At 44.1% G+C, this 25148-nt stretch overlaps 1 protein-coding gene across 3 annotated transcripts in view; it reads right to left on the reverse strand.

The window, feature by feature from the left end:
- Positions 1-4258: 4258 nt before the first annotated feature.
- Positions 4259-25148, reverse strand: part of TULP4 (TUB like protein 4) — a 589117-nt gene continuing 568227 nt past the window's right edge. For all 3 annotated transcript variants that reach the window (XM_073671511.1, XM_073671513.1, XM_073671512.1), the window contains 4 exons: positions 23362-23455; positions 15978-16121; positions 11855-14424; positions 4259-5228 (listed from right to left, as the gene is read on the reverse strand). In XM_073671511.1, coding sequence (XP_073527612.1) covers positions 5112-5228; positions 11855-14424; positions 15978-16121; positions 23362-23455 — 2925 coding nt within the window. In that variant the 3' untranslated portion in view covers positions 4259-5111. The remainder of the gene's footprint in view (positions 5229-11854; positions 14425-15977; positions 16122-23361; positions 23456-25148) is intronic.

The following is a 25148-nucleotide window of genomic DNA, read 5'->3' on the forward strand; positions in this document are numbered from 1 at the left end:
AAAGCGGATGGTTATCCATACTAAAATGAAACTAGGGCAGCGAGACCTACCGATATTGCAGTATAGTTTGGGGGTTTGGATGTTCAATAGGACAATCCTATGGGGAGCAACTGTTAAGGACCACATAGGAGTAGGAAAATAGATTCAACATAGATGAGCATACTATGTGGCACCTGGAACATAGAGACAACTGAAGATATTACCTTAATACATGGGACCTGGCAGGCTTCACAACGCGGTGTCCACCGCTTGTTGTTGTGGCCTGATATGTGCGGAGGGGTCCTTTAAATAGGGGGCAATTGACGCGTGTCTGAACGCTGTATGCGGAGACAGGAAATGCGAAACCAGAAGTTGGATGACGTCACCGGAAGTGACGTTCCTCCGTGACGTTTGCGTTCCAAGGCTGTGGTGCTTGCGTTCCAACGGACAGGAAGAGGTAATCTGCGCTATGAGGATCTAATACTATACTTCCTGGACTACAGTGTAGTTTTATCTGACAACGGAGTAGTAAGGAGAGGAGGCTGAGGAGGGGACCAGGGAGAGGGATCTGTAACAGAAATAACAGAGATCAGCATCATTGAATCTCATACATGGCATTACAATGGCAGTGCCTCATAATGGGAACTAAAAACATGGTGACAGTACAACATATGCAATATATACAATCAATATAAGGATCGAGTGCACTTAAGTGAAATATCACCTTGAGGTGGCTCAACATGAGGTTAAAACATGTAAATATATACGTGTGATATACGCAGAAACTATATGCATTGGATATCTTATGTGTAACGTCACTATGATGGCGGCTTAATACAAAATTGAAGTATGGTAGTTTACCGACACATGTGTATGTTACATTCTACATGCATACCTCTACCCATAAATGCACCAATAAGAGAACATTAAAGAGGTCAAAAAAAACCTTTGTCAGGGCGAGGCCTAATGGGATCTGTTTGCTGGGACTGTAAAATGGACGGAGGGTAACCCCTTGCGACAAACTTGGAACCCATCTCCTGTAATCTTTGTTGTCGAGTGTCGGGTGTCAGCACACATCAAAAAATCTATTCCTCAATCCCAATTCAAGAGAGTAGAAAGGATAGTATCAGACCCTGACACCCGACAACAAAGATTACAGGAGATGGGTTCCAAGTTTGTCGCAAGGGGTTACCCTCCGTCCATTTTACAGTCCCAGCAAACAGATCCCATTAGGCCTCGCCCTGACAATTCAGATCGGATTCCATTTATCCACACATATCACCCCTTTGCCTATACCCTACACAAAATAATCCGTAAACACTGGAATATTTTGAGTACAGGATATCCATCCATCACCAGTTTCCAAAAACCGTTTATGCCCTGTTTCAAGCGTGCCCGTAATCTCAGGGATTCCCTGGTGCGAGCGGACATTGGCAGCACTAAACAGGGACCTGTTCAGAGGTTCCTTCAAAATCCCAAAATGGGAACCTTCCCGTGCCTCCAATGCAGGCAGTGCAGCAATGTCCTGAAAGGCAGTACAATACATCATCCTTACACGGGTAAACAATACAACATCAAGGGCTACTACACTTGAGAAAGCTATTACGTGATATATTTGATCAAATGCCCGTGCGGTATGATATACATAGGGGAAACCACGCAACCCATCAGGGACAGAATCTCAAAGCATAAGTCTACTATACGGTGCAAAAATCTACTACTACCCATCCCCCACCACTTCATAAATAATGGACATAATATCTCCCAACTGAGATTTCAGATGTTGGAACAAGTTCAACAACCGCGGCGTGGTGGTGACCGCATCCGCCTCCTCAAACAGAGGGAGGCGCATTGGATTCACAAACTACAGTCACTTTCCCCTAAAGGTCTCAACAGGGAATATGACCTTCTCTCCTTTATCTAATCATGATTTAACCACTAGCACTGTAAAGGTTTTTTTTTACCTCTTTAATGTTCTCTTATTGGTGCATTTATGGGTAGAGGTATGCATGTAGAATGTAACATACAGTACAGACCAAAAATTTGGACACACCTTCTCATTTAAAGATTTTTCTGTATTCTCATGACTTTGAAAATTGTACATTCACACTGAAGGCATCAAAACTAGGAATTAACACATGTGGGATTATATACTTAACAAAAAAGTGTGAAACAACTGAAAATATGTCTTATATTCTAGGTTCTTCAAAGTAGCCACCTTTTGCTCTGACGACTGCTTTGCACACTCTTGGCATTCTCTTGATGAGCTTCAAGAGGTAGTCACCGAAAATGGTTTTCACTTCATAGGTGTGCCCTGACAGGTTTAATAAGTGGGATTTCTTGCCTTATAAATTGAGTTGGGACCATCAGTTGTGTTGTGCAGAAGTCAGGTGGATACACAGCTGATAGTCCTACTGAATAGACTGTTAGAATTTGTATTATGGCAAGAAAAAAGCAGCTAAGTAAAGAAAAATGAGTGGCCATCATTACTTTAAGAAATGAAGGTCAGCCAGTCCGAAAAATTGGGCAAACTTTGAATGTGTCCCAAAGTGCAGTTGCAAAAACCATCAAGCGCTACAAAGAAACTGGCTCACATGAGGACCGCCCCAGGAAAGGAAGACCAAGAGTCACCTCTGCTTCTGAGGATAAGTTTATCCGAGTCACCAGCCTCAGAAATTGCAGGTTAACAGCAGCTCAGATTAGAGACCATGCCAATGCCACACTGAGTTCTAGCAGCAGACACATCTCTACAACGTCTGTTAAGAGGAGACTTTGTGCAGCAGGCCTTCATGGTAAAATAGCTGCTAGGAAACCACTGCTAAGGACAGGCAACAAGCAGAATAGACTTGTGTGGGCTAAAGAATACAAGGAATGGACATTAGACCAGTGGAAATCTGTGCTTTGGTCTGATGAGTCCAAATTTGAGATCTTTGGTTCCAACCACCGTGTCTTTGTGCGATGCAGAAAAGGTGAACGGATGAACTCTACATGCCTGGTTCCCACCGTGAAGCATGGAGGAGGAGTGGGGGTGCTTTGCTGGTAACACTGTTGGGGATTTATTGAAAATTGAAGGCATATAAGGTATAGAATTCCACATGTGTTAATTCATAGTTTTGATGCCTTCAGTGTGAATGTACAATTTTCAAAGTCATGAAAATACAGAAAAATCTTTAAATGAGAAGGTGTGTCCAAACTTTTGGTCTGTACTGTACACATGTGTCGGTAAACTACCATACTTTAATTTTGTATTAAGCCGCCATCATAGTGACGTTACACATAAGATATCCAATGCATATCGTTTCTGCGTATATCACACGTATATATTTACATGTTTTAACCACATGTTGAGCCACCTCAAGGTGATATTTCACTTAAGTGCACTCGATCCTTATATTGATTGTATATATTGCATATGTTGTACTGTCACCATGTTTTTAGTTCCCATTATGAGGCACTGCCATTGTAATGCCATGTATGAGATTCAATGATGCTGATCTCTGTTATTTCTGTTACAGATCCCTCTCCCTGGTCCCCTCCTCAGCCTCCTCTCCTTACTACTCCGTTGTCAGATAAAACTACACTGTAGTCCAGGAAGTATACTATTAGATCCTCATAGCGCAGATTACCTCTTCCTGTCCGTTGGAACGCAAGCACCACAGCCTTGGAACGCAAACGTCATGGAGGAACGTCACTTCCGGTGACGTCATCCAACTTCTGGTTTCGCATTTCCTGTCTCCGCATACAGCGTTCAGACACGCGTCAATTGCCCCCTATTTAAAGGACCCCTCCGCACATATCAGGCCACAACAACAAGCGGTGGACACCGCGTTGTGAAGCCTGCCAGGTCCCATGTATTAAGGTAATATCTTCAGTTGTCTCTATGTTCCAGGTGCCACATAGTATGCTCATCTATGTTGAATCTATTTTCCTACCCCTATGTGGTCCTTAACAGTTGCTCCCCATAGGATTGTCCTATTGAACATCCAAACCCCCAAACTATACTGCAATATCGGTAGGTCTCGCTGCCCTAGTTTCATTTTAGTATGGATAACCATCCGCTTTCCTACCTAGGCCCTCCCCCCCCCACCTAATTATTCCTTTTGTTTTATCCCAGTTATGTCTTCCCTCCCTCTCTACTATCCTGGTTCATGGGATACATTATGCAATTGAAATTGACAAGTGTAAATTGTAATATTGTTATGCATTTGTATTCACATTGTTCTACACTTTTGCAGTTAACTGATTAAGGTCACTGCGACCGAAACGTTTTATGTTCACTAATGGACTGCAAATAAAATTTCACTGCTTTGAATATTTGAGTGCCAAGGCTATTTTTGTTTACTATGGACAAAATGTCACTGCAGGTATCACTTGGTCATGAGATGACAATATGTTGCCATCAAGGGTAGGCATTAGGAATTTTACAATTTTTGATTCAATTTAGTCCAATTCTGAGTTGCCAGTAGGCCATTACGATAGTGATTTTAACAATAATCCATTAATTTCTACACTTGGAATAACTGCGCAGGGCAGACTATGTAAATGCTTGCATTTTACAACAATTGAGTGGATTAGATTTCTGAGAACTATATTCAGATTTAATAACAAATCTACCCTAGAAATAAAAAAAACATCAAGAGTTTTTAGGGTTTGTAGAGATTCTATTAAAACCAATCTGCACACGGACTTGAATAAATACTAGCTAAATAAATGTATCCAACTCTCAGTACATACCATCCATCTTAAATGCATTCAAGTATTGAAAAATATTTTTAGATGCTATTTTTTGTTTGTGATTCTACAAAATGGAAAAAAAAGGTGAATGAACCACATCGCTTACAGTTAAAAAAAAAAAATTATAAATAAGGCAGTTTGTAATATTCTAACATCTATTGAACAAACACAACAGAACCGTCAACTGTCACACTCCCATCAGGACACTTAATGGCTCTTGTTCAATCAGCAATATTGCATGTAAAAGTAAGGAAAACAACAATAGTGCCTTCACACAGGAATTTATACATCTTTCCAGTTGAAATGGTTTCAATTTTTTTTGCTGTCCGATTTGAGCTATCTATACTATTGAAACTTTCCTTTATCCACTGCTGTTAAAATGCTCCCATGCCATAGCCTCATTTGAGACGCTGAGTCACATTAGCCAGAGCAACAGCAAAGGCTTGGACAGCTGAAAACGGATATTGAAAGTCTAAAATGTAGGCATTGCCATCAATCCTTCCAAACTGCATTACCTGTCAAGGAAAAAAGAAAAAGGCCAATGTATATTACAAAACATTTTGCAAGACAAGCTCAATTTACATTTCTTAACGGGGTTGTTTTGGATTATGTTTTTTTTTTTTGTCTATAGGGTTGGAACTGTAGAAAATTACCACCATAGCAATACTCACCAATCCCAAATGCAGTGATGCTGCTCCGATCTTTGCCGACATGCTGTAGCGGTGATGGCTGGTTAAAGTACATGTGACCACTGCAACCACTATTGTAGGTGGCACAAGCCTCTGGGCCCAGAGTTGCAGAAGTCACGTGCACATGTGAACTGGCAAAGTACTACAACTTTCAGCTAACTGCTTACAGGTATACTAAACACGGAAAATTGTCCTAATCTTCTATCTTTAACCTCCTCTCTATGCTTTTCGCAGCTTACTAACTGTCCTACACATGAAGACAGAAACACACTAAACCAGATCATCTCCGCTCTCTGTTCAGTGTATTATTTTACTTACTCTCCTATCACAATCTCTGACCATAACCTTCTTTATCAAGATTTGTCATCCTACTCGGAACATACCTAAAGACCACACACACAGAATTTTTTTGTGCCATTTTTACCCAGAAACTTATCAAGAATGTACAGTCATCATTGGCCCCAATCTCCTCCCTCTCCTGTCCTGACTTAGCTTTAACGCTGTTATGCACACGCCCGGGCTAAGCGGCGTGTGCGTGTGATTGGTAGTGATTCCACTGGACCGTGCCGGAGAGTGAATGCCTGGAGGGGCGTGACTAAGTATTCACCCGATCCGACCAGGGTCGCACGACGGCATACGACGCCAGTGCACCAAGGAGGAACCGAGCAGAGGGACCAGGTGCTACTCCAGGACAGACCCCGGACACGGCTGTTGACCCACACAGGGGAATACAGGAACAGGCTGGTAGGCTGGCACACAGACTGGTGGGTATAGGCAGGCACGACTGGTATGCAGGCAGGCGGGTATGCAGGCAGGGGGGTAAAGGCAAGCACAGCTAGAGTGCAGACAGGGAGGCACTAGCAGGTAGGAACACAGGCGGGATAGGACCCAGTACACACCGGGACTCAGGAACAATACAGGCAGAGGGTTACAGGCAAGCACAGCTAGAGTGCAGACAAGGCTGAGCAGGGAGGACAGGGCTCTGTTCACACGGAACAGACAGGAAGGGAAAGACAGAGCCAGATACTCACACAGTACTTGCAGAGACAACAAGCAGGAGTTAGGTACGAGTTCAGACTCTGCAGAAAAAGGAAGGGAACGGACATAGAGGCAAAACAGGTAAAGGATAGGAGAGAGTTCAGACTGGAACTGAGTGTACGGAGGAGACCGACACTGCAGCGGGATACAGGAGCGGGTCTGGGAATACGGCCCCCAGAGAGGCAGGACGAACAGGCAAGGAGCGTGTTCAGACAGGACAGACAAGATACAGGAGCGGGTCTAGGTAATCGGCCCCTAGAAGGCGGGAGGAACAGGCTAGGAGCGTGTTCAGACAGGACAGACAAGAGAACACAGAAAGGACTCAGTTCAGACACGGGAACTAATACCGAAAAGCAGGAGACATACAGGACTCAGTTCAGACACGGGAGCTGATACCGCAAAGCAGGAGACATACAGGACTCAGTTCAGACACGGGAGCTGATACCGCAAAGCAGGAGACATACAGGACTCAGTTCAGACACGGGAGCTGATACCGCAAAGCAGGAGACATACAGGACACAGTTCAGACACGGGAACTGATACAAAAAGCAGGAGACATACAGGACTCAGTTCAGACACGGGAGCTGATACCGCAAAGCAGGAGACATACAGGACACAGTTCAGACACGGGAACTGATACAAAAAGCAGGAGACAAGAGACGGGACCTGGCACCTTCAGAGTGCAAGCACACACTGAAGGAAACACTATGCTCAGGCAGGGATAGAAGGGAGCTGCTGAGCTATATACCAAGTGACAGACAGCAATAGGCTGAGGACGCACAAGGGGTGTGACCCACAGCAGGTACAAAAGGCAGGAAGTGATCGGGCGCCGCCCTTAAGCAGCAGAAACAGACACAAACAGACAGCATGGAGGGAAGCCAGAGAGACATTCTGGACAGGAGATCAAGTGCGCCCTCTTGCACAGTGGGAGATGGACCACCATGCAAGGACGCCGCCAGGTATGTTACAGTACCTCCCCCCTTACGCCCCCTCTTCTTCAGGCCTGCCAGAATCTTCCGCAGGGAATTCGAGGGCCAGTCGTTCACTGGGTTGGAGGGGGACAGAGACTTAAGGGTAATCTCTGCTTCGAGGTACATCTTGTCAGCTCACAGGAAGAAATAGACGGGTTATCAGGTACATAATGAGGAAAAGTCACTGTCTCTTTGTTATCTGGTGGTATCCCGGAGGATTCAGGAAACAACTGGAGGTCCTCCGCCGGGTCAGAAGAGTGCAGAGGCTCAGAGAAAACAACTGCTTCAGAGTACACTAGGTCGGACTCACTGGAGGAAGCAGGCGAGGTATCGGGTACCGAGTATAGGAAAGTCTCTGTCCATTCACCACCAGGTGGCACCCCGAAGGGTTCTGGAGACAGCTGGCGGTCCTCCGCCTGGTCAGAGGGGTGTAGAGACTCACGGGTAACCTCTGCTTCAGAGTACACTAGGTCGGACTCACTGGAGGAAGCAGGCGAGGTATCGGGTACCGAGTATAGGAAAGTCTCTGTCCATTCACCACCAGGTGGCACCCCGAAGGGTTCTGGAGGCAGCTGGCGGTCCTCCGCCTGGTCAGAGGGGTGTAGAGACTCACGGGTAACCTCTGCTTCAGAGTACACTAGGTCGGACTCACTGGACGAAGCAAGCGAGGTATCAGATCCAGGATATAGGAAAGTCTCTGTCCATTCACCACCAGGTGGCACCCCGAAGGATTCTGAACACAACTGGAGGTCCTCCGCCTGGTCGGAGGGGTGTAGAGACTCAGGAGTAACCTCTGCTTCGGAGTACACTAAGTTGGACTCACTGGGCGAAGCGAGCGAGGTATCAGGTACAGAGTATAGGAGAGTCTCTGTCCTTTCGCTACCAGGTAGCACCCCGAAGGGTTCAGGAGACAACTGGAGATCCTCCGCCTGGTCGGAGGGGTGTAGAGACTCGGAGGTAACTACCACTTTGGGGTACCCATTGTCAGGCTCACAGGACGAAGCGGACAAAGTATTGAGTACCGGGTGTAGAGAAGTCTCTCTCCATTTGTCATCGAGTGGTATCCCGGAGGGTTCAGGAGGCAACAGGGGATCCTCCGCCAGGTAGTAGAGGTGCACAGACTCTGAGGTAACCACAGCTTTGGAGCATCCTTGGACATGCACACCGGTTAAAGAGAAAGAAGCATCTGATGCCGGGTGCAGGAAGTTCTCCTGTGTGGAGTCTGGATGGGCAGAAGTCTCTTCGGCCAGGAGAACTGGTGCACTACCCACGCACATTACCCATTGGGGTTTCTCCGGGATACAGGGAGATGAAGCTTCAGTAGGGACTTCAAGGTTGGGGTCAGGAGGTCTCAGGGAGGACAGACCCTGGCGTGACGGCTTGCCTCTAAGTCTAGCACGTCTGGACTGCCTCTTGAGGTTGAGAGAAGTATTCCGGAAAGCGTAGTCACCCTGTGAGGATTCTGGGTGGGCAGTAGTCTCATTGGGCTGGAGGACTATTGCGCTACCCACACACATTACCCGTCGGGGCTGCTCCGGGATATTGGGAAGTGAAGCTTCAGCAGGGGCTTCAGAGTTAGGGTCCTCGAAGACCATACGAAAGGCCACCAGGAAGGCCTGCAGGTCAAGGATGACAGGATCCCATGCTTCCCATAGGGGGGTGACCCATTTCAAGGCATCACCCGCTAGGTAGTCAATCATAAAGGCCACTTTAGCCCAATCGGAAGGAAAATAGAGAGGGTAGGCCTTAAAGTGTAGCATGCATTGCTCCACAAATGCACGACACTGTCTTGGATCCCCATAGTAACGTGGCGGATCCGCAGGAACGAGAGCTGATAGATCCATCTGGACGGGTGCGTAATTCGCCTGGAACTCAGCTAAAGGGGGAAAAAAATTTATTTATTTATTTTAATGCATGTATTCGCTGGAAAAACTTCTCAAAGAGCGAAGGCCGTGGGGCTCAACGGGAACCATGGCCTGAGCATGCTGTTATGCACACGCCCGGGCTAAGCGGCGTGTGCGTGTGATTGGTAGTGATTCCACTGGACCGTGCCGGAGAGTGAATGCCTGGAGGGGCGTGACTAAGTATTCACCCGATCCGACCAGGGTCGCACGACGGCATACGACGCCAGTGCACCAAGGAGGAACCGAGCAGAGGGACCAGGTGCTACTCCAGGACAGACCCCGGACACGGCTGTTGACCCACACAGGGGAATACAGGAACAGGCTGGTAGGCTGGCACACAGACTGGTGGGTATAGGCAGGCACGACTGGTATGCAGGCAGGCGGGTATGCAGGCAGGGGGGTAAAGGCAAGCACAGCTAGAGTGCAGACAGGGAGGCACTAGCAGGTAGGAACACAGGCGGGATAGGACCCAGTACACACCGGGACTCAGGAACAATACAGGCAGAGGGTTACAGGCAAGCACAGCTAGAGTGCAGACAAGGCTGAGCAGGGAGGACAGGGCTCTGTTCACACGGAACAGACAGGAAGGGAAAGACAGAGCCAGATACTCACACAGTACTTGCAGAGACAACAAGCAGGAGTTAGGTACGAGTTCAGACTCTGCAGAAAAAGGAAGGGAACGGACATAGAGGCAAAACAGGTAAAGGATAGGAGAGAGTTCAGACTGGAACTGAGTGTACGGAGGAGACCGACACTGCAGCGGGATACAGGAGCGGGTCTGGGAATACGGCCCCCAGAGAGGCAGGACGAACAGGCAAGGAGCGTGTTCAGACAGGACAGACAAGATACAGGAGCGGGTCTAGGTAATCGGCCCCTAGAAGGCGGGAGGAACAGGCTAGGAGCGTGTTCAGACAGGACAGACAAGAGAACACAGAAAGGACTCAGTTCAGACACGGGAACTAATACCGAAAAGCAGGAGACATACAGGACTCAGTTCAGACACGGGAGCTGATACCGCAAAGCAGGAGACATACAGGACTCAGTTCAGACACGGGAGCTGATACCGCAAAGCAGGAGACATACAGGACACAGTTCAGACACGGGAACTGATACAAAAAGCAGGAGACATACAGGACTCAGTTCAGACACGGGAGCTGATACCGCAAAGCAGGAGACATACAGGACACAGTTCAGACACGGGAACTGATACAAAAAGCAGGAGACAAGAGACGGGACCTGGCACCTTCAGAGTGCAAGCACACACTGAAGGAAACACTATGCTCAGGCAGGGATAGAAGGGAGCTGCTGAGCTATATACCAAGTGACAGACAGCAATAGGCTGAGGACGCACAAGGGGTGTGACCCACAGCAGGTACAAAAGGCAGGAAGTGATCGGGCGCCGCCCTTAAGCAGCAGAAACAGACACAAACAGACAGCATGGAGGGAAGCCAGAGAGACATTCTGGACAGGAGATCAAGTGCGCCCTCTTGCACAGTGGGAGATGGACCACCATGCAAGGACGCCGCCAGGTATGTTACAAACGCATTATAGTACAACACCGAAAAGTGGTCTATATGAACCTGCATCTCTTGCACACAAATCAACCTGGCACAGATGACAGCAACCCTAGCTACCCAGTAAACATATTTTCTCCAGCAGTCACTACCAACCTAAACTATTTAAAAGATGTGGTTTGAAGTCCAACGTAATTTTCATCCTAAACCCCTATCTATTTAGTGCTATGATCGAAACTATTTTTAATATACTTGAATTAAAAATTCCCAATCCTTCCCTAACTACACTTTCTAACAGCTTTACTATTTTTTTTCACTTCCTTTTTGATAACGCTTTGTTTGAGAATCCCAGTGCATGCTGGGACACTCAAAAGAAGCATTATCAGGGGGTCACTGCCACAGCCTTGCTCCCTCCCTGAAAGCAAGCGTCATCATTGACACTCGTTACAGGGGCTGGGATAGTTCTTGCATGCTGTGCATTGTGTGATGTGCACAATGACAGCGAGCCCCTGTTGCCAGCACTGATCAGCAGTAGCAAGCCTGCAACAGAGCGCGTTGTCAGAATATTCAGCGTGCATAGACTAGCGCTGGCCCTGCAAGTGACATCACTGGTCTCGGCACATCTGTTTCCGCTCTTTAGACTACTACTCTAAGGCCAAGGCCCCACTATCAGTATTTGGTCAGCATTCAGTCAGTATTTTTTCTCAGGAATGGGTGCACTTGTTTCTATTATACCTGTTCTCTGATTGTTCCTCACCTGGTTTTGTCTCCCACTCCTAGAAAAAATCGTGACCAAATACTGATAGTGGAGCCATGGCCTAAAAGGGTTATGCGGACTTTGTTGACAAAAAAACTGTCTTTTTTTATTAAATCAAGGCAATTTTTTAAGTTGTTTTATTTTTACATTTTTTGATACATTGGTGCACTAAAATGGATGTGAATGTGTAAATATACATAACCATTTAGTTTATAAATACTTAGTTTATGAAAGTCTTCTTACATATTAAAAAAAATAGTTTCCATACCTGTCTACCTTCCAGTTCTATTTGGAAATTTTTTGCAGATTCCTGAGTAACCCGACCTCCAAAGTCCAACTGGTAGACCTGTGTTGCCTCATTCCAAAGAGGCTGCTTGTTGGCCATTACATATACAAATCCCTGACTTCCCAATCTGCCGTCATCCTTATCATTTGCTTTCCGACATTTAAACTCATCCAAGTCACTTGCTGTCCTAAGGTTTCGCTTTGTTTTCCAACCCTTTTTATTGCTCTGGCTCTGATTCATCAGCTCATCTCCACTTATGAAGAGCTCCGGTTCACTTTCTGAACTATCTTGAAATTCATTTGTCTTATTTAGCTTCTTGGATTTTAGCTGATCTTTTTGACTTTTGACCTTCTTTTTTTCTCTTCCAAGTCGGGGGCTAGATATGAGAGAATTAAAGTCACCCAAAGTTCTTGCTTCCTTTTTCACCTTACCCTCAGTAATAGCCGGAACGTTTCCTTCTTCAGCCCTGCTATCCAAACGCTTTCGATTTTTCTTACCAAATTTGTCTGTTCTCTGGGGTATCGGGCTCTCTGTCAAGGAAAGGACTTCTTGGGAATTATCAGCAGTTTCCACCATTACCTCTGTACCCACATTATTTTGGAGCTCAGGCTGAAGAGGAGCAATGACAGTTTTTTCTGGCAACAAAAGAGGTTTTGGTGGAAGGGCAGCCTGTGAGCTTGGAAGAGGGGGGCATGCACTGTATGTGTTCCATGGGTGCAAAGCTATTGCAGGAAGTTGCAAGCCATTGCAATTACTGCTTCCTGGATACATGGGTGGCAAGGGGCAAAAAGGCAAGTTGGGTGGATATGCTGGCTGTACTACTATAGCAGGCTCCTGTTGAACAAACTGTGTTGGAGCTAGAGCCTCTTTCGGGGAGCAAGGTTTTTGTACTTGTTGAAGAGGAGGTGGCATATTATAATTCCCAGAAAAAGGTATACCAACACCAAAATTTGATTGGAATGTCGAAATGGGGCTAGTAGTCGACTTAGGAGAAATAAATGGTACACGTGACATATCGTGATGTTGGCCTTGTCCTAATATTAAGGGAGGAGGCCTTTTGGGAATTGGCAACGTGTTGTGAGCTGTCCTTTCCTGTGGAACCCATACATCCTCACTTACCATTGGGTCCCATTGGTATGGCGGGGGGCGTTTTATTGTTAGTCCTGCCTCAGCCAGGTTAATATGCATGACTGGCTTTTCTACTTGGCAGTGTTGAGAAGCAGATTCATCTTCTGTAAAGGCTGAGTTTATATACTCTGTCCTGTCTCTGCAACTTTCAGCAGGACTTAAAAGGTTATAAGATGACTGAGAAGCTAAAGGAGTTGTGCTGGTAGAGTGAACTATAACAGTACTCTGTTGAGGACTACAGGCTGATGAGAGGTCAGGGCGAATACTTCCAGCACCAATGGTACTAGTGCTTATATTACTATTATGATTACTAATGCTACTGCTGATAACTCCAGTGCTACTGCTACACTGGCTGCATGTGTACAATGCTGTTGGTGTCCTCTGTTGGTACTGTCCGGTCACAACATTGCTCTTTGATTTGGGTAGATGTTGTAGTGTTGCCCTCTGGTTATCAGACATCTGAGCCATTTTAAGAGTAGCTTCACGACTATTTCTCCTTAGAGTAGCATGGATAAGACTGCTGTCTATTCTTTGAGCTGCACCCCTGCTTTGAGCAAGCTGTGCAGCAATCTCAGGATATGGTGGTGGATCTCCAGGGGGTATAGAATAACGAGGAACAGTCAGTCTATTCAGTGTGGCACTGGTGCAAGGTTGTTTAATCTTCTTTTCTGTTGCAGAAACTCTTAGTGTTGCAGAGCTTCCTGGGCCAGGAAGAGTATAAGTATTTTGAGTACACAGTATTCGAGTTCGTGGTCTGCACACCTCTTCCACATTGCCACTGCTATCAAATGTTGTGATTCTTTCATAACCTAGTGGAGTCTGGTAGTGCGCACTAGAAAACAAGGAGAAATCTACCTTTTTCAGGCAGAGATCTACAGGAGGCTGAGGAATTGGTGGTGGAGGTGCTGCCGAAGTTGGAGGAGCTGGGATTGTTCCTGGATATGGAGGGGGAGGATTGAGTTTGTTCAACTGCATTTCTTGAACAGTGGTGAAAACAACAGCATCAGCATCGGCAAACTGTGGAATTGGATGTATAGGTTTTGATTTTTGGGGAAAGTCATGGTCTCGTTCAGTGTGCTCCATAGACATCTTTACTGCATTTTGGGGTAGGTGAGGCAAAGGAATCTGGGGAGGTTGCAACATGCGGCTCATTTCAACTCCACCAAATATTACTTGCCCTGGATTAGAATATCGATTCTGTGCAGGATACTGAACAGAATTTTCCGTTGAATGATCTTGTGGTGCTGGGGCTACCATTTCTTTGGCCAAAACATCTAGTTGTACATTTTGATTTGCTAACAATGACTGAACTAAGCCAATGCTTTGAGATGGCGACATAGCTTGGGCAGAGCAATGGATAGGTGCAATGGGGATGTTCACAGTGCAAGGTGGGTTATTTTCAGGTGACCCAGAAGTTCCAGTTACTGTAAAAGAGGGAAAAAAATAAACATTTGAAACATTTTTTAAATAAATAAGCAATTATTTTAACTTAAATACAGTAAGTTGACCACTGAGTGGCAGTGCTAAGTATTAATACTGTAGACTGAAGAGAGAAAAATACTATTAAAAATATTTCTCCATACCTCAGCCTAGAATCATCAATCTATTCAGAAGGTGAGTACCGACATCTAGAACATATTACATAAGATGGGATAGACACATTATGGGCAACACCCAGTCAATTTAGATCTTTTTCAAGAAAGAGGCAAGCACCATAGTGGTGTTCAGTCTCCCTGGGTATCCATCCAACCATGCCCCCGATATTTCCGCAAATATATGTTTCCTCTTAATATATGTTGTCTTGTTACCTTTTCAGACATTTCTCTTTTCAACCATTTCATTGTATAGAGTAGAAAAAGGAACAGACATTTTAAGTGTGGGTAGTGTACAACAATTTACAGTATGTGCAGTTTGGTACTTGAAGTGGGTATGAGGTCACCCAAGGGCTAGACAAAACATACTATTTAAAATGGTTGTTCAGTTTTATATTGTATTACTTTGCAGGCTAAGAGACTAATAAAATAACAGAGTTAGATAGATGGCACAATGTCAACATCATAACATGACAACTTCAGAGTTTTTACTCAACCTCCATGGCCTTTTTGCCTCCACTCCATGATTTTTTAATTGGTTGTAGAGGCGACAGTATATGTATTAATTGGTTTTAATTGGTTGTAGAGGCGACAGTATATGTATAGCTCTGCACCCAATCAAAGGGTTCAGCAGCTCCTGTGGTCTCCATCGGTAGAGACGTAGAGCTCAATGATTGATACAGCAGTTATGAATGCTTGTAAACATGACATCACTGTTGTGGCCAATCAGCAAAAAACTGGTGCAGTGGCAAAAAGGCATCGCTGGACCAGTGGAGAGTGAGTAAAGCTCAGTTTATTTTGCCAGCCTCTGAGTCTATGGCATAATAAAGTTAACACAGTGTAACGGCTCTAATCAGTGAGTCTGATTTTGTAGGATCGTTAGCCTTGTTGGGAATAGCTTGCTTAGTAAATAAGGACCTGATTCCCCATTTTAACTCTAGATTGCATAGGTTTAATCTTCCATGCTACTACCTCATCATTAACAACCACAGCCAGTCTTTTAGCTAGTACTACTTGCCGAATGTGCCTACTAGTTTTTGAAAACCTGTACAATTATTCCCGCTTATCCAGCTCTCCTTAAACCTCATGGTTTCAACTAATTCTCTTGTTTTCACCCCAAAATACTTCCTATCATGTTTGTAGGCTTCAGAATATTTTAACTGGATTTTGTCAATTATAGTAAGCTATATATAAGGCTGCAAACGCACATACAATAGTGAATACTTCTTTCTAGTCAGGGCTGACTATGACAGATTTCACGAGTGTTGGATGGCTTCGACCAGTCTATAGTTTCTATTAATGTATCCAAATATTGGTGAGAAGAAAACAGATTAATGTACCGTAAGTAAAATTCCAATGGATAGGTTATTTTTTCAAATACTTACCTGGTAAATCATCTTCATCTTCACTGAAAACATTTGTATTAAATACTGGCAAATTGATGTAGTCCATAGAAATTTTTCGCACTTCCGGAAGGTAAATAGTCATCTGTCTTGGCTGGAGGTGCAGCAAACTCGTCTTATAAATAACTATATAATGATATTAAGAGGGTTAGTGTTAATAACAGACAATGTCAATAACTATTAATTAAACATTTATTCCCATCATTTAATTATATGGCATACTGCCATAGTCCTGACCACCTGCTGTGCAGAAAAGGTGTTACCAGTGTGACAGTGTCACTGGTGTTATATATGAGGGGAGGTATGTGTCACTCAGGTTGCTCTCCTGTATGAACTGAAACCTACCAAATTTCTGCCAGCATGTTATATGCTGGGGGATAACTCTCTTAAAGGGTGTGGTTTTATGGGAAGGCAAAGAGGGTGGGAGGCCATTCCCCTACCTCCCCCCAGGGTGTGGCTGAGCAGGGTTAAATGCTCAGTCAGTTTTTTTTTCTCTGGAGTGTGTGGTCTGGAGAGTGAAGCCTCCAGACTATGTTTGGTGAAGCCAGAGAGCAACACCGGAGGAATGGTGTTGGTGAGATTTCATTGTGCTACCTGGAGCGGGCAAAGGCTTGCTTGCTGATGGACTCTGTTCTACTTCATCTTTTGTTTTCCTGTTAACTCCCGAGAGGGTCTGTTTATTTTTATGGGATGCTGCTGGAGTTTATGCCACACAATAAACCAGCAGGAAGTTTAAGTGTGTCCTGTGTCTAGCTCTGGAGAGCCAAGCAAGTCGCTTTACCACAGCAGCTTTATTCACTTGCTAAAAAAAAAATTGCGTTAAATAACTTGAAAAATAACTGAGCTCCAACAATTCTGATCTTGTATTCTGTTTTGCACTGTATCATCAACTGCAGAGGATTTCATATTTGTTGCTTTTGTAGCGCAATATGTGAAATTTGTGCTTGTAATGCAACTGGGTGTAGTAGTCTCAGAAGCTGCTCAGCTGTGATTGGCAGTGTCTGAGGTAAAAGTGCACATCCTCAGCGAAGACTCAAACTGTTTTGCGGTGATTGGCAGCATCTAGGAGGGAGAAGTGATATCCCACACCCCCACAGAAGACTCTGAAAAAACACCTCAGTTGCACTACAAGTAGAGATTGCTCATAATGCACTCCAAAATCAATATGAATAACTCTGGAATGAAGCGACTAAACGTAAAATGGAAAAAATTGGCTAAATCAGGGGACCTCAGTGATTTTTGCAAGCTATTTAAGGCTATGCGACCACGATACAGAAATGCTCTGGATTTTTCCTGAGTGTTTCTGCATCCCTCTGGCAGAAAAAACACATGCGGATTTTACATGCGTTTTTTCAACCAGGGACAAGTGTTTGAGAAGCGTTTTTAGCACGCGATTTCACATGTCAAGCGCTTTCCAAGCGATTTTAGCATTACTTGGAAAGTGCTTGACAACTTGGTCACGCTATATAAATCCACGCAACCGGCATGGATTTTATATAGTGTGACCAATTTAGTTTAAAAAAGAATAAAAATAGTAAAAAATAAGAAAAAAACATTATTCTCACATTCAGATGGCCCCCGGTCTCCTTCTCCGGTCTTCCCAGTGTCTCGCGGTGGTGTAAAAGGACCTTCCATGACGTCATTTAGTAATGTGACAGGTCACGCGACCGCCGACGTCAACGGTCGCGTGAAATGTCACATGACTGAATGACGTCATGGAAGGTCCTTTTACTCCATCGCGAGCCACCAGGGAGCCAAGATGTACCGGATAGAAGACCGCTGAGTATGTGAGTATAATGTGTTTTTTTATTTTAATTTTTTTTTTTTTTACAGGTACTAATGGTACCCGGGTCTGGAGGAGAGTCTCCTCTTCTCCAGACCCGGGTACCATCCGCACATTGAATAGCTTAATATCCGCATGTGCACATGTAGTTATGCGGATATTAACCGGTTCCCGACCGCCCACTGTAGATAAACGTCGGCGCTTGCCGGGCTCTGTGCAGTGCCGACGTTTAAAAACGGTGGGTGGTCTCGCAGTGCTCAGGACCCCCAGGGTCCTGCAAGCACTGCGATTCCGGTGCAGAGCGTTAGCTCTGACAGGGTACATCATCGGGACCTGATTAGATCAGGTCCCAGTGATGTTAACCCTTTGCTGTCTTCTATATGCTGTGATCTATAGTGATCACGGCATATAGGAGACAGCAGGAAGAGAGGGGGTCGTCTTACTTACCTCCGAAGACCTCCGTTTCGTTTGAGGACCTGGGGTTGCTATGGCAGCTGGAGGTCACATGACCGCCTCCAGCTCTGCCATATATGGTGTCCTTCCTGTCTGACTTCAGCCTGTATGTAGCTGAAGTCAGACAGGAGACTCTGACTGAAACAGTCAGTGAAGATCTCATATAATGTAATATATGTGTATTACATTACATGAGATCAGTGATCAGAAAAATAAAAATTAATGTCCCATACAGGGACTAAGTAAAAATGTAAAAAAAAGTAAAAAAAAAGTTTTTAAACTATTAAAAAAAAAAATCACAAAATAAATAAAAATAAATAAATAAAATATTAAACCAATAAATCCGTAAATTATTACAAAACCAAAAAAAGTACACATATTTGGTATTGCCGCGTCCGAAACAACCCGAGCTATAAAACTGTCACACTAATTAACTCCTTCTGTGCACACCGTAATAAAAATAAATAAAAAACGAAGCAAAAAAATATGCTTTTTGATCATATCGCCAAACAAAAAGTGGAAAAAAATGCGATCAAAAAGCAGAATAGAAATAAAAATGGTACCACTGAAAACGTCATCTTGTTCCGCAAAAAAAAAGCCGCCATACAGCTCCATCAGCCAAAAAATAAAAAAGTTATAGCGCTCAGAATAAAGCAATGCAAAAAAAATATTTTTTTTTCTATAAAATTGTTTTATTGTGTAAAAGCGCCAAAACATGAAAAAAATACAGTAAGTGTAGTATCGCTGTAAACGTACTGACCCGAAGAATAACGCTGCCTGATCACTTTTACCACACGCAGAACGGCATAAAAAAAAACTCAAAAAACAATTCCTGAAGTGTTTGTTTTTGTTAACTTTACCTCCCAAAAAACGGAATAGAAAGCGATCAAAAAATGTCACGTGCCCAAAAATGGTTCCAATAAAAATTTCAACTCGTCCCGCAAAAAACAAGCCATCACATGACTCTATCGGCCGAAATATGGAAAAATTATAGCTCTCAAAATATGGTGATGCAAAAACTAGATTTTGCAAAAAAAGCGTATTTTAGTGTGTGACAGCTGTCAGTCATAAAAACCCGATATAAATCTGGTATCTCTGTAATCGCACCGACCCGAAGAATAAAGTAATCTCATCACTTATACCGCACGAGGAGCGGCGTAAAAAATAAATTAAACAAATATTATTCACCTGCTACTGATTTGTTTATTATGTCTCCCAAAGATCCCAGTAAGGCTCTGCTCACATTTATCCTGTGCTCTGCGCTGAGCACTTACACCAGAGTTTCCGTGTAAATCTCTGAAATACGTGATTCAGCCAGAACCCATGATGGAAGATTCCCTGTAATGAGGCAGATATAGGCCACTGTGGATGCCGTCTAGCCTGGGATCCCACGGTGTCATTTGTTTTAGGCGTGCATAAAAGTGCGGTTGGCCACAGTTTTGTGCACTTCTGAAAAAAAGGACACCACTAAACAGAGGCCAGACGGAGTCCAGAGTAACTCTGCTGCCTCATTACAGTGAATGGATCCTGCAGGGGTTTCATCTGAATTACATCACTTGGAAATTTAGATGGAAACCCCGATGTAAGTGCTCAGCCTAGAGCGCCGGATAAATGTTACGTAAAATGTTCCCAATAAAAGCTTCAACTCAGTCCTCAAAAAAAGCTAGTCCCCACTCAGGTCCATCATCTGTTAAAAATATAAGGGACTTCCAAGTTACTGGTAGCAGAAAGGCTCTGGAAAAGCAAAATGGTCCTTGCCCCCCAAAACAAATTCAGAAAATTTTGTGCTCCCAAATCCAAATGCCTATTCTACAATAATTTGTTCTCCAATTGTCAAATAGCGCTCCTTCCCCCTCAAATCTCATCGTATGGCTAAGTGGTACGATACAGCCACATATGGGGTATTGACACTTTTAGAAGAAATTGTGTGACACATTTCGGCACCATTTTTACCCATTGCCCTGTGTGAAAATGTAAAATCTGAGGGTAAAACATTTTTTTGTGGTAAAAATATAATTATGCTTTTTTCACTGCCCAATGGTATAAATTTAAAAATTAAAAAATGCTCACTACTTCCCTAGATGAATTCCTTGAGAGGTGTAGTTTACAAAATGGGGTCACTTGTGGGGGTTTCTGCTGTTTTGGCATGTCAGCGACTCTTCAAATGTGACATGGTGTCTGCTGCCTATCCCAGCCAACATAGCGCTTCTTTCTCTTCCGAACCCTGCCGTACACCAAAGCAGTGGTTTTCCCCCACATATGGGGTATCGGCGTACTCAGGAGAAATTGTACAACAAATTTCATGGTGCAATTTATCCTGTTACCCTTATGATAATGCAAAATTAGGGAATGAAAAACATTTTTTATGGGAAAAATGTGAAAATTTTATTTTTACGGCTCAATATTATAAACTTCTGTGAAGCAGCTGGGGGTGCAAGGTGCTCACCACACATCTAGATAAGTTCCCTAAGGGGTATAGTTTCCAAAATGGTGGCACTTGTGGGGGGTTTCCACTGTTTAGGCACATTAGGGGCTCCCCAAATGTGACACGGCGTCCGCTAATTATTCAAACAAATTTTACATTCAAAAAGTCAAATGGCGCTCCTTCCCTTTCAAACCCTGCCATGTGCCCAAACAGTAATTTGCCTCCACATATGGGGTATCGGCGTGTTCAGGAGAAATTGCACAACAAATTTCATGGTGCAATTTTTCCTGTTACCCTTATGATAATACAAAATTAGGGAATGAAAAACATTTTTTGAGGGAAAAATGTGAAAATTTTATTTTTACGGCTCAATATTATAAACTTCTGTGAAGCAGCTGGGGGTGCAAGGTGCTCACCACACATCTAGATAAGTTCCCTAAGGGGTCTAGTTTCCAAAATGGTGGCACTTGTGGGGGGTTTCCGCTATTTAGGCACATTAGGGGCTCCCCAAATGTGACATGGCGTCCGCTAATTATTCAAACAAATTTTACATTCAAAAAGTCAAATGGCGCTCCTTCCCTTTCAAACCCTGCCATGTGCCCAAACAGTAATTTGCCTTCACATATGGGGTATCGGCGTGTTCAGGAGAAATTGCACAACAAATTTCATGGTGCAATTTATCCTGTTACCCTTATGATAATACAAAATTAGGGAATGAAAAACATTTTTTGAGGGAAAAATGTGAAAATTTTATTTTTACGGCTCAATATTATAAACTTCTGTGAAGCAGCTGGGGGTACAAGGTGCTCACCACACATCTAGATAAGTTCCCTAAGGGGTCTAGTTTCCAAAATGGTGGCACTTGTGGGGGGTTTCCACTGTTTAGGCACATTAGGGGCTCCCCAAATGTGACATGGCGTCCGCTAATTATTCAAACAAATTTTACATTCAAAAAGTCAAATGGCGCTCCTTCCCTTTCAAACCCTGCCATGTGCCCAAACAGTAATTTGCCTCCACATATGGGGTATCAGCGTGTTCAGGAGAAATTGCATAACAAATTTCATGGTGCAATTTATCCTATTACCCTTATGATAATGCAAAATTAAGGGATGAAAAACGGTTTTGTGGGAAAAATGTGAAATTTTTATTTTTACAGCTCAATATTATAAACTTCTGTGAAGCACCTTGGGGTTCAAGGTGCTCACCACACATCTAGATAAGTTCCCTAAGGGGTCTAGTTTCCAAAATGGTGTCACTTGTGGGGGGTTTCCACTGTTTAGGCACATCAGGAGCTCTCCAAACGCAACATGGCGTCCGCTAATTATTCAGACAAATTTTACATTCAAAAAGTCTAATGGCGCTCCTTCCCTTCCGAACCCTGCCGTGCGCCCAAACAGTGGTTTTCCCTCACATATGGGGTATCAGCACGCTCAAGAGAAATTGCACAAAAAAATTTGGGGTCCATTTTTTCATGTTACCCCTGTGAAAATAAAAAAATTGGGTCTAAAGTAACATTTTTGTGAAAAAAGTTAAATGTTAATTTTTTTCTTCCACATTCCAAAAATTCCTGTGAATCACCTGAAGGGTTAATAAAGTTCTTGAATGTGGTTTTGAGCACCTTGAGGGGTGCAGTTTTTAGAATGGTGTCACTTTTGGGTATTTTCTGTCATAAAGACCCCTCAAAGTGACTTCAAATGTGATGTGGCCCCTAAAAAAATGGTTTTGTAAATTTTGTTGGAAAAATGAGAAATCACTGGTCAACTTTTAACCCTTATAGCTCCCTAACAAAAAAAAATTTGGGTTCCAAAATTGTGCTGATGTAAAGTAGACATGTGGGAAATGTTATTTATTAACTATTTTGTGTGACATATCTCTCTGATTTAAGGGCATGAAAATTCAAAGTTTGAAAATTGCAAAATTTTCAAAATTTTCACCAAATTTCTGATTTTTTCACAAATAAACGCAAGTGATATCGAAGAAATTTTACCACTATCATGAAGTACAATATGTCACGAAAAAACAATCTCAGAATCAGGGGAATACGTTGAAGCGTTCCAGGGTAATTACTTCATAAACTGGCAGTGGTCAGAATTGAAAAAATTGGCCCGGTCACGAAGGCAAAAACAGGCTCTGGCGCGAAGTGGTTAAGAGATTCAATGCAAGTCTATGGCAGTCAAATCGACGCGATTCAACAAAATATATGGTAGTGCTGCGGATTTTTCCGCAATGATAATCCGCAGCGGAAATTTCTGCAGCATGTGCACAGCACAATGGGATTATCATTGGGGAACATAGCAGACCTTCTACCAAGCGTTTTTAAGCGTTTCTGCGGCGGAATTGCTTAAAAAAGATGCATAGTGGGCACACAGCCTTTCATTGCAAAGATTGATGGGGGCCAGGAGGTCAGACCCCCATCAATTATTAAGCGATGGCATATACTAGCCACTTTGTGTGATGGGAAAACCCCTTTAAAACTTATATAAAGAGCCAGGCTCTTATAAAAAGAGACCATGCATTCATAGTAACAGCAACTAATAATATAAATACTATACTAGATATTGTATTAAAAAGTGTAAAAAATATATTCTCTAATTTGAGTCAGAATGTCAAACAGTATGTCTTTATTAACAAACTAACAGAAAAAAAGGAAGAACCAGATTATGCACAATCATTCTGTATCTAGACTAAATTGAACAAGTGCTTACCTGCTCCAAGATTGGCTGGTAAGAATGCTGCTAATCCTACTATTTTAAACTTGGTTCCCCATATATTGGATGTGACCTGAGCAAGATAGTTATGCTGCAATGACAGATGACATTATTCATGAATATGACTTATCATCAATGAGATATAATACATTTGAGCTTTTTTGGCAAAAACTTTCATCACATTCAAGCTGATATTTCAAATATTGGTCCTGAAAAAACATCCATGTGTCACGCATGTACATTTTTGGTCAACATTAAAGTCACCCCTGAATATTACTTCTTTAGCTTTATATACACTGCTCAAAAAAACAAAGGGAGCACTGAAATAACACATCCTAGATCTGAATGAATGAAATATTCTCATTGAATACTTTGTTCTGTACAAAGTTGAATGTGCTGACAACAAAATCACACAAAAATCATCAATGGAAATCACATTTATTAACCAATGGAGACCTGGATTTGGAGTCACCCCCAAAATTAAAGTGGAAAAACACACTACAGGCTGATCCAACTTTGATGTAATGTCCTTAAAACAAGTCAAAATGAGGCTCAGTATTGTGTGTGGCCTCCACGTGCCTGTATGACCTCCCTACAACGCCTGGGCATGCTCCTGATGAGGCGGAGTATTGTGTGTGGCCTCCACGTGCCTGTATGACCTCCCTACAATGCCTGGGCATGCTCCTGATGAGGCTGAGTATTGTGTGTGGCCTCCAAGTGCCTGTATGACCTCCCTACAATGCCTGGGCATGCTCCTGATGAGGCTGAGTATTGTGTGTGGCCTCCAAGTGCCTGTATGACCTCCCTACAATGCCTGGGCATGCTCCTGATGAGGCTGAGTATTGTATGTGGCCTCCACGTGCCTGTATGACCTCCCTACAACGCCTGGGCATGCTCCTGATGAGGCTGAGTATTGTGTGTGGCCTCCAAGTGCCTGTATGACCTCCCTACAATGCCTGGGCATGCTCCTGATGAGGCTGAGTATTGTGTGTGGCCTCCAAGTGCCTGTATGACCTCCCTACAATGCCTGGGCATGCTCCTGATGAGGCTGAGTATTGTGTGTGGCCTCCACGTGCCTGTATGACCTCCCTACAATGCCTGGGCATGCTCCTGATGAGGCTGAGTATTGTGTGTGGCCTCCACGTGCCTGTATGACCTCCCTACAACGCCTGGGCATGCTCCTGATGAGGCTGAGTATTGTGTGTGGCCTCCAAGTGCCTGTATGACCTCCCTACAACGCCTGGGCATGCTCCTGATGAGGCTGAGTATTGTGTGTGGCCTCCACGTGCCTGTATGACCTCCCTACAACGCCTGGGCATGCTCCTGATGAGGCTCAGTATTGTGTGTGGCCTCCACGTGCCTGTATGACCTCCCTACAACGCCTGGGCATGCTCCTGATGAGGTTGCAGATGGTCTCCTGTGGGATCTCCTCCCAGACATGGACTAAAGCATCCTCCAACTCCTGGACAGTCTGTGGTGCAACATGACGTTGGTGGATGGAGCGAGACATGATGTCCCAGATGTGCTCAATTGGATTCAGGTCTGGGGAACAGGCGAGCCAGTTCATAGCTTCAATGCCTTCATCTTGCAGGAACTGCTGACACACTCCAACCACATGAGGTCTGGCATTGTCCTGCATTAGGAGGAACCCATTGCCAACCGCACCAGCATATGGTCTCACAAGGGGTCTGAGGATCTTATCTCGGTACCTAATGGCAGTCAGGCTGCCTCTGGCGAGTACATGGAGGGCTGTGCGGCCCTCCAAAGAAATGCCACAGAACACA

This window comes from Phyllobates terribilis, unplaced genomic scaffold (assembly GCF_046119375.1).
Source record: "Phyllobates terribilis strain yellow unplaced genomic scaffold, ASM4611937v1 Scaffold_3__8_contigs__length_932513732, whole genome shotgun sequence".
NCBI lineage: Eukaryota > Metazoa > Chordata > Amphibia > Anura > Dendrobatidae > Phyllobates > Phyllobates terribilis.